The sequence below is a fragment of the Bos taurus genome, unplaced genomic scaffold, assembly GCF_002263795.3.
Source record: "Bos taurus isolate L1 Dominette 01449 registration number 42190680 breed Hereford unplaced genomic scaffold, ARS-UCD2.0 Leftover_ScbfJmS_935, whole genome shotgun sequence".
Lineage (NCBI taxonomy): Eukaryota > Metazoa > Chordata > Mammalia > Artiodactyla > Bovidae > Bos > Bos taurus.
In genome coordinates, this window is record NW_020192222.1 from 41,222 (window position 1) to 50,395 (window position 9,174).

The 9,174-nt window shown below is 43.5% G+C and overlaps 1 protein-coding gene across 1 annotated transcript; it reads left to right on the plus strand.

The window, feature by feature from the left end:
• The first annotated feature begins 3,270 nt into the window (after positions 1–3,270).
• Positions 3,271–6,478, plus strand: LOC100848430 (uncharacterized). Its single transcript, XM_024989249.2, has 3 exons — positions 3,271–4,338; positions 5,094–5,292; positions 6,264–6,478. Exons 1-2 carry the CDS (start codon positions 3,363–3,365, stop codon positions 5,249–5,251), a joined length of 1,134 nt encoding a protein of 377 aa, XP_024845017.1. The 5' UTR covers positions 3,271–3,362; the 3' UTR covers positions 5,252–5,292; positions 6,264–6,478.
• Positions 6,479–9,174: the final 2,696 nt, after the last annotated feature.

Below are 9,174 nucleotides of genomic sequence, written 5' to 3' on the forward strand. Positions count from 1 at the left end.
TTGGATGGCATCACCAGCTCCATGGACATGAGTTTGAGCAAACTCTGAGAGATGGTGAAGGAAAGGGAAGCCTGGCATGCTGCAGTCCATGGGATTGCAAAAAGTCAGACACAACTGAGGGGCAGAACAACTGAACAACAGCAAGTAGCTGTAAAAAAGAGACTGAAAGTTCCTGAAAAAGGTAAAAGCCTTATGGTTGTCTCATCAATTCCACTATTATCTATATAAGCCAAAGAATTAGAAGTATTTGTTCAAACAAAAGGTAACAAAAAGTTCTATCCCCACGTTCATAGCAGCCCTAACCGAAATGGGAACCCAAATGGGAAACATCCCAAGGATCCACCAACTTGTCCTCAACTTGTTTCACATTCATAAACAAAAGTGACCCTCTGTACACAGGCATAGCATTCAGCAGCAAAAAGGAATGAGAGAGGCCAGACACAAAAGGTCACATATTGTAGGATTTTATTTCTCTCAGCTATCTAGAAAATGTAAGTTCATAGAGGGAAACAGAAGATTAGTAGTTACCAGAGCCTGGTTATCAGAGTAGTTATCAGAGCAGTGAGGGGGAAATGGAAAAGGAGTGATTACTGGCATGGGGTTTCCTTTAGGAGTGATGATTTATTTAGGCACAACAGAGAGAATGGCTGAGAAGCATTGTGAACGTACTAAATGCCTGTGACATTCACCACAATAGTGCAATAATATTTTTAAACATAAAAAGTGCTTATTGGCTTAAGACTTCTGCAAATAGATTGGGAATTGACTTCAACAAATGCTGGGCTTCCTTTGTGGCTCAGGTGGTAAAGAATCCTCCTGCAATGTGGGAGGCCTGGGTCTGACCCCTGGATTTGGAAGCTCCACTGAAGAAGGGAATGGCTACCCACTCCAGTACTCTAGCCCAGAGAATTCCATGGACTGTGTAGTCCATGGGGTCGCAAACAGTCGGACATGACATGACTGAGTGACTTTCACTTTCACTTTTCAGCAAATGCTGAAATGCATGCTTTAGGAAAACTCTTTGAACATAATACCGGGGAACGAAATAGAGGAATACTTGAAGATATCCCTAAATTTTTAAAAGATGCCCCTATAGTGTTAAGGGAGCTACTGAAGAGAGCCAATAGATGTATTTGCCTCAAGAATTTTATGATTGTGGTGTTTCAGTGCTCCAGATCATAGCAGCCATTCTCCTAAAATAGCCCCTAGTGGGCATAGGCACTCGGACATATGGCTCATAAAGTTAAATTGAGTCTTTGACACTTAGAAATGGGCTTGACAGCTTGGGACCCAATGGACTATCCCCATTGAAAATACTGAGTATGAGTTAGGTAAAACAAAACAAGGCCGGTATAAGGGGTGAAATCTATAATGCATAAGTTCTATATAGGGCAAGGTTGATTATCTTCACTGTGTCTCCTACTAAAGGCCATAACTCCCAAATACCGTCACCTGGGGGATGGAGTGGGTAAACATTTAAATATATGCATTTGGGAGGGGGTGTCACTGTTTAGCGTAGAGCAGGTGATTAGCACAGTCCTGAAAAGAAGTCTCTCTTCATTTCTCGGAGCCTTGAAGTGAATTGGGGAGCCCTGATGAATCCCTTTTCAGCTCCTATTTTTACTCCTTCCACTCTCCAGTCTCCATTCTCGAGGCATCTATGTCAACTTCTATGTTCTTCTCTAAGTAATTTTAGCAACATTAAAACCTCCAAATTCTCCTTCTGTCTCTCACAGGAGGTTGAAACAGTTGCTCATATGTGATCTATACACTTTATCTTTTTTTCTTTATATTTAAATATATATAAAGAAAATAAATATAATATATATATATAATATATACATATATATATTACACACACACACACACACACATATATATATATGTGTGTGTGTGTATATATATATACACACATTATCAGAGAAGGCAATGGCACCCCACTCCAGTACTCTTGCTTTGAAAATCCCATGGATGGAGGTGCCTGTTAGGGGCAATCCATGGGGTCGCTAAGAGTCAGACACGACTGAGCGACTTCACTTTCACTTTTCACTTTCATGCATTGGAGAAGGAAATGGCAACCCACTCCAGTGTTCTTGCCTGGAGAATCCCAGGGACTGGAGAGCCTGGTAGGCTGCTGTCTATGGGGTTTCACAGAGTCAGACACGACTGAAGTGACTTAGCATAGCATATATATTATTGATGTATAGTTGCCTTACAAAGTTCCAGGTGCACAGCAAGGTGATTCAGTTATACATATACACATATATTATTTTTCAGTTTATTTTCTATTATAGGTATTTCAAGAGATTGACAAAGGGACTACAGTTCCCAGTGTTATATAGTAAAACTTTGTTGGTTGTTGCTCATCTTTTTTTTAAATTAGAAATCTAGCATTCTATTCATACTAAGTCAAACAAGTGGAATCAAAATGTCATAAATTTTTTAGTTAGGCAAACATTAATACGTTTTCTAAAATATATATTATATGTACTACTGAGTAACTATTATTCACTTAATACCATTGTACCATGAGTGGTCAACACAAAAGTAGTAGAATTCTATATCACCAAAGCTACCATTCAAGAGAAAAACCTGACACATATCAGAATTATCTTAGAATTTTTTGAAAAATGCCAAGGTATTGCTTTTATTCGCCAAAGCTTTAGATATGTTGCTAATGAGCAGCCATGCTTAAAATCAACTGGACCATAATGATAATCTTTTAGTTTTATCTAGTTTGTTTCATTGTTTTCTATTTCATGTTCAGTGCTCCCGTTTAATTCAGTTTATGTTTTCCAATTTCTCCATCTCTTACCTTTGATGTTCTTTCTCAAGCCTTTATGAAGTTTTTAAAATAAGTGTATCTCTGATGACCTGAGCTGACACAAGGTGGCAACTGGGGATCACACCCAGCTTCCCATACCCCAGGGTGCTGCTGCCTATAGGGACATTGCCATTTTGCTTTTGCAAGGGTACAATGTAAAGGACAGAGAAGGCAATGGCACCCCACTCCACTACTCTTGCCTGGAAAATCCCATGGACGGAGGAGCCTGGTAGGCTGCAGTCCATGGGGTTGCTAGGAGTGGGACACGACTGAGCGACTTCACTCACTTTTCACTCTCATGCATTGAAGGAGGAAATGGCAACCCACTCCAGTACTCTTGCCTGGAGGATCCCAGGGATGGGGGAGCCTGGTGGGCTGCCATCTATGGGGTCGCACAGAGTCGGACACGACTGAAGCGACTTAGCAGCAGCAGCAGCAGCAATGGAAAGGAAGGGACTCCTGTGGGCTCAAAGTATGACCTGGTGCTGGAAGGCTTGCATGCAATCTGAAAGCCTTGATCACTCATTGGACGGCGGTCATGCCAATCTTTGCCTCCTGGCAAATGAGCTTAGAGCTGGCGCTGGAGGAAGTGGTCGCGGTTGACCCTTCCAGCTCCACCTACCATCGCCAGCCCATCAGGGTCTTTCCCGCCTTGACTGCGGTCAGCTCAGCTTCGGTCTTGGTGGGCCGGTCTGTGGGCCACCCCCTCACCGTTCCTGTTGTGGGGCCTACACCAGCAACTCGCAGACTCCTGTTCCCTGTGCAGCCGACGTCTCTGCTTTCCCACCCCCACCCTGCGGTTCCACTGCCAACAGCGTCTCCTCAGCGCAACGCTCAGCCCGGCGGCCGCCATCTTCCCCACAGACATCACTGCAGGACGATCACTGTCTGGCACGTCTCTCCTGCCATGTCTGCCACAGAGGAGCACGACTGGATCCCAGGTGGCCAGGAGAGAGCTGGTGGTGGGGCGGGCCGCGACCCCAGTCTCCTTGGGGTCCAAGCATCTGCTTGCGAGGGGACGGAAGGAGTCGAGGAGGCCACGGCTCTTCTGGCTTCCTTGGAGGTCTCCAGAGCCCTTCCCGGGGAGCAGGGTTTGCCACAGGCCGCAGTGGAAGAGGAATGTGGTAGAGAGCCGTTAGAGGAGTCGGAGATGGAGGAAGATGTAGAGATGCAGGAGGACAAGGAAGAGAGTGAGATCGATTTCGAGTTGGAGGACGTGGAGGAGGAGGAGCACCTGTCTGGAGAGGGCGAGGAAGAGGAGGACGAGAATGAGCAGGAGGGTGCGGCAGTGGTTGCAGGCCTTGGATTCTGCATGGATACGTTTGGGCCCCTGTTCCAGGGTCACCTCGACTCCTTTCTACGCAATTTCCGTAACAACAGACATGTCCTGTTCTGGCCTCACGCTGACCGCCTGATGGCCAGGGGCTGCTCCCAGCCACCCTCGGACGCTGGAGAAGGTCCGGTGCCTCCTCAGGAGCAGGAAGACCTGGGAGAGGGAGGCAGAGTCTTGCAGGGTGAGTACCCACTGGAGGGCGATACACCCTGGGAGCTGTGGGATCCTGCGGAGGGGGTTGCATCCTAGAAGACAAAGGAACCAGCAGTGGAGGCCGAGTTCTGGGCGAGGAAGCCCTGACTGCTGCCTCTGAGACTGGGAGGCTGAGGCCTGTGATCCCGGAGGGGCTGAGGCGGGCAAGTGGTGGCTGAGCCTTCAGGCCCTTGTGGGGCCATTGAGCTCAAAGGCAGGTAGGTCTCTAGCAGTCACACAGTGGGTCAGAACTCTCAAAAACCTCCGGGCACAATTTACACAAGTGGAAGCCCAGTTCTGGAGACCTTCATGGTCTCGAGAAACAGCATGCTGCCTTCTCCCAACCTAGAGGCAAACAAGTGGCATCCCTCCCTGTTGGTCAACGGCTTTAACAAATGTGAATATTTTTGGTAGGAGGATCTGAGAAAATGATGACATAGCACAGGGGCACTTTTCAGGGATTGAGGAATCTGAGCATCCCCATAGAATTTGTCTTTAAGTCAAACAAACATTTTTTTCCATTGAAATTCCGACACACACGTACAAAATGGTATCAGTATCAAATGATTCGGATCCCTTCTCCACAGGGGCCAGAAATAATCAGAGAGATCTGTGTACCGATCTACTGGAAAGAGGGGAAAAACGTTTGTGAACATTGTCAAGCAGCAGACATGATGGGGGGCTAGAAATGTATCCAGGTATTATTTGTTGTTTCTTTCATTAAACCTATTTCTCTTCTCTCAGGCCTAGACTCTGCTGCTGGTTTTAAGTTGGGATATTTTCCCTGCCAACTTTTGACCCCAATGTCTGCATCATTCTGCCCTAATGATGAGGGTGAGGATCAGTATGAAAACACTGATGAAGAGGAAGAGGATGGAAATGAAAAACCTGAAGGACTCTAAATGGATGTGGTCTCAGCAAAGAGCAGCTCTGGATAATACAGGTATTGTTGTATAGGCTTTAGTACGACATAACCATTCCTGACACATACCTGTTACTAACAGCTTTATATTTTTAATTTTTCTTCTGTAAAGTAAATAAGAAAATTGTTGAGATTTAATTTTGGAAAAACAGTTTATTTTTAGTAATGTATTCTAGATAATGTAGGAGGCAGTATGTTCTGAAATGTATTTCATTTATAGCCACAAGTCCTTTGTCCTGTAGCTTTAAGTCTACTATAGTTGGTGAATTTATCAGACCTGGAAATGGAGACCAGTGCTTGTTTAGAGAATAGTCACCAGAAGCAGCAGCTAAAGTGACTAGGCCATGCATTAGCTGTGTCATCATCACCTGGCCACAGAATTGTAGTCTCGTGTACTGACGATGACTTTGAGAAAGCGATTCCTTACAAAGTAGTAAGATGTTAAGGGTTTCAAGAGAACTGCATTTCAGGATTAATTCACAAATATTAGTTCAATTTATATTTTTTATTCAAAGAAAAGAAAACTAATCTCAGTATTATTTTTGGTTGTCACTGAAGTGGTAATTATATCTTTGTTTCTCTTTCCTCTATTCATTCATCTTTGAGTCTCTCTCACTCACTCTCTCACTCTTTCTTAGTTTTCATGCATGTGGATGTTTGATAAAGCCTCATCCTCGTTTTACACATGTGGAAACTGAAGGTCTGGAAATATAAGGGATTGATGATTTGTGCAAGGGAACACTAGTTTTTTAGGGGGAATGACTTATTTAAATCACAGTGTGGCCTTTCAAGGAATCAGCAAGCATTTATAGTGGTGTGCAAGAGGGAGATAAGTATTGCATTAGCAATGATGTGCACCCTGATCACCAAGGGTCTGGGTTACAAGAAGAAAACATTAAGAAAATAGATGTACATAGTGTTGACTCATATTTAGAAAGTCACTGCATGTTATTGAGGTACAATTGTTAACTGGCTCTTATTTCATCCTACAGTGGGAAGGCATAGAAAAAGCAGACAGCCAAAGAAAAGATGAATCTGTTCTTCATGGATATTCTTGTTTACATTAGCCTGAAATACTAATTTTGTTTCAAAGTTTCAATGCCCCAAAGTGATACTAACTACTGACATCTGACTTTACTCTTATCTTTTACAGATACTTTGATAGTATTGTTCACATTGGAAATAAAAGCTTGTTTGAAAGTAATAAGCCGTAGTTGTTTTTTTTTTTTTTTCACATAAATACCACTGATTCAAATCTATCATTGTTCAATTTATTTTGGCCCACCTTACTGTCACTGAAAGGGATTTCTTTCTGCTATTTGTCAAGCCTGTTTTAAATCCTTTTATTGCAGCCCCAAATAAATTAAAATATAAGATTGTAAATAATTTGTGGGATGGTGCCCTAGCCTCTACTATATTTTATTGAAAGGAACTGATGGATGACCTAGCTTCCCTGGAACAGCAGCATCAGCATCAGCTGGAAACTTGTTTGCAATGCACATTCTCAGACCCTGCTCCAGACCTACTGAGTTGGAAATTCTGAGGGTAGGCCGCTAGCCATCAGGGTTTTACAGTCCTCCAGGTGCTACTGAAGCACATTGAAGTTTCAGAACCACTGCTTTAGAGCAGTGGGGGAAAGGTTTGCTACACCCACTGCAGGATCATCCTTAACTCACTGACTTGGTACTGCTGCAGGTAAACTAAACAGGGTGGTAAGATCTGGACTTAGGAAGACACTAGAATTCTCAGGGGCTTGAGACACAAAGAGGGGTGTGTTAGTGTCCTAAGGTTACCGTAACAAATTGCCACAAACCAGATGGCTTAAAACAACAGAAATACATTCTCAGTTCTGGAGGCCAGAAGTCTGAGGTCAAGGTATCAGCAAGGGTGGTCCCTTCCAGAGGCTCTGAGGGAGAATCTGTTGCATGCCTCTCTCCTGGTTTCTGGTGGTTGCTGTCAGTCGTTGGCATCTCCATCGTCACATAGCGTTTTCCCCTGTCTGTTTCTTTGTCCTTTCTCTTCTCATAAGGATATCAGTCATACTGAATTAAAGACCCACCCTAATCCAGTATGACCTCATCTTAACTGTTACACCTGCAAATATCCTAGTTCCAAAGAATGTCACATTTACAGGTTCAAGGGGTAAAACTTCAACATATCTTTTTAGGGGGACAAAATACAGCTTATAGCATGGGGCAAAGATTCAGGGGTGGAAGCGACAGATAGATAAAGGGTAAAGGGTACCCTTCTGAAAGGGTAAAGGCATTATGATACCATACATATGTGAAGTTTAAAAAGATGCAACAGTTCTTATATTGATTATAGGTTCATATATTTGTAGTAAAAGGTATACATAGGAGTGATGCATACATATGTAGCATGCAGAAAGGTGTGTATGAAAACAATAACCTTATTTAGGACAGTGGTTAAATCTTATTCAATAGAGGGAGAATTCAACTGGGGAGAGGTATAATGGGTTTAAATTTTACTTGTAATCTTTTGTTTTTAAGATGAGCGATGTTTGCATGGGTGTAGTAATCTCTGTACCTTTGTCTAGGTCTGAAATATCGCCTCTAAAGAAAATTGAAAGGCAAAATGGGCCTAATATCTGGAACTTACTGAAGGAAAACTGTAAAGTGCTATTTGAGCAGAGTAGAGAGGATCAGAGGAGAGTACCAGGGGTTTGGGGTAGAAGGCCTTATTTCTGTATTTAGTTCAGGCCACTTGAATGCTCGCTAGTTAGCAGCAATACCTTTTCCTATTTTCTGTGCTAGTTCATCTCATATCCTTGAGTATATGAACATTATTTATTAATGTTTCTCCCCGACTCCCTAAAGTGTGAGCTTCTGAACTTATAGGCTTCTATTCGTCTCTTCTAAAGCATTGTAGTTTCTTCTTCATAGGTGCTTGATAAGGTTTGTTAAAGTGAAGTTAGTATAAGGTATCCACAGCCCTTTTCCATGACTCTGGTTTTGTCATTTAAAAATGTATTATCACAGAGTATTACTTACGGCTAGAACAAAGAAAAAAGGCACAAGACCTTTTTTCATTGTTGTTTAATGAAGTAACAGTCCAAGTAGAAATTTATCCATGTAGTGTCACTTGAAAGGCTTCAGATTGGTTGTTTGGCTCTTGCCTTTCTAGGAGTGTGTGTGTGTGTGTGTGTGTGTGTGTGTGTGTGAGTGTGTATTTCTGTGCTAATATAGTTAATGTAATGTAATTCAGTTGTGTCCAGCTCTTTGCAACCCTGTGGACTGTAGGCCTCCAGGCTCCTCTGTCCATAGGAGTGTCTCACTGGCCCATTCAGAATACTGGAATGAGTTGTCATTTCCTCTTGAAGGGGATCTTCCCGAGCCAGGGATTGAACCTGCATCTCATGGATCTCCTGCATTGCAGGCAATTGCTTAACACTGAGCCACCCATGTATAGCCGTAGTTAATATGAAAGGCCCTTATGTGGGCTTCAGAATTTTTGGAGGTTCACTATAAACAAAAAACACCTCTTTTTGAGATAAGCCTTTTTTGGTGCATACTCTTGAGTCCGTGTCCCTGCCTCTCATTATGGTCCAGGTACCTAGGGCCCTGAATTTACTCCCCAAGTGGCCCCATGTCCCCAGCCCCAAGAGGCCTGTGTGTTCCTCTTCACTGAGTCTGTGCTTCTAAGGGTTGAGTGGCACAGTCAGTGCTATACTCTCAGGACTGAGAGGAATCTAAGAGGTGGTGGCTTTGTATACAGGCAACAGGACAAGTGGGCCACATTATCCACATAGATGTACGTGACGCCTCTCATGGTGAGGGAGGAACCTCAGCCTTGCTTCACTGAAGGTTGCTGAAGCGCTAACATATCGGGCTTCTCTGGGTCTCTGAGAGATGGTCCCTAAATCAGGTCAGGGACAAACCCTTT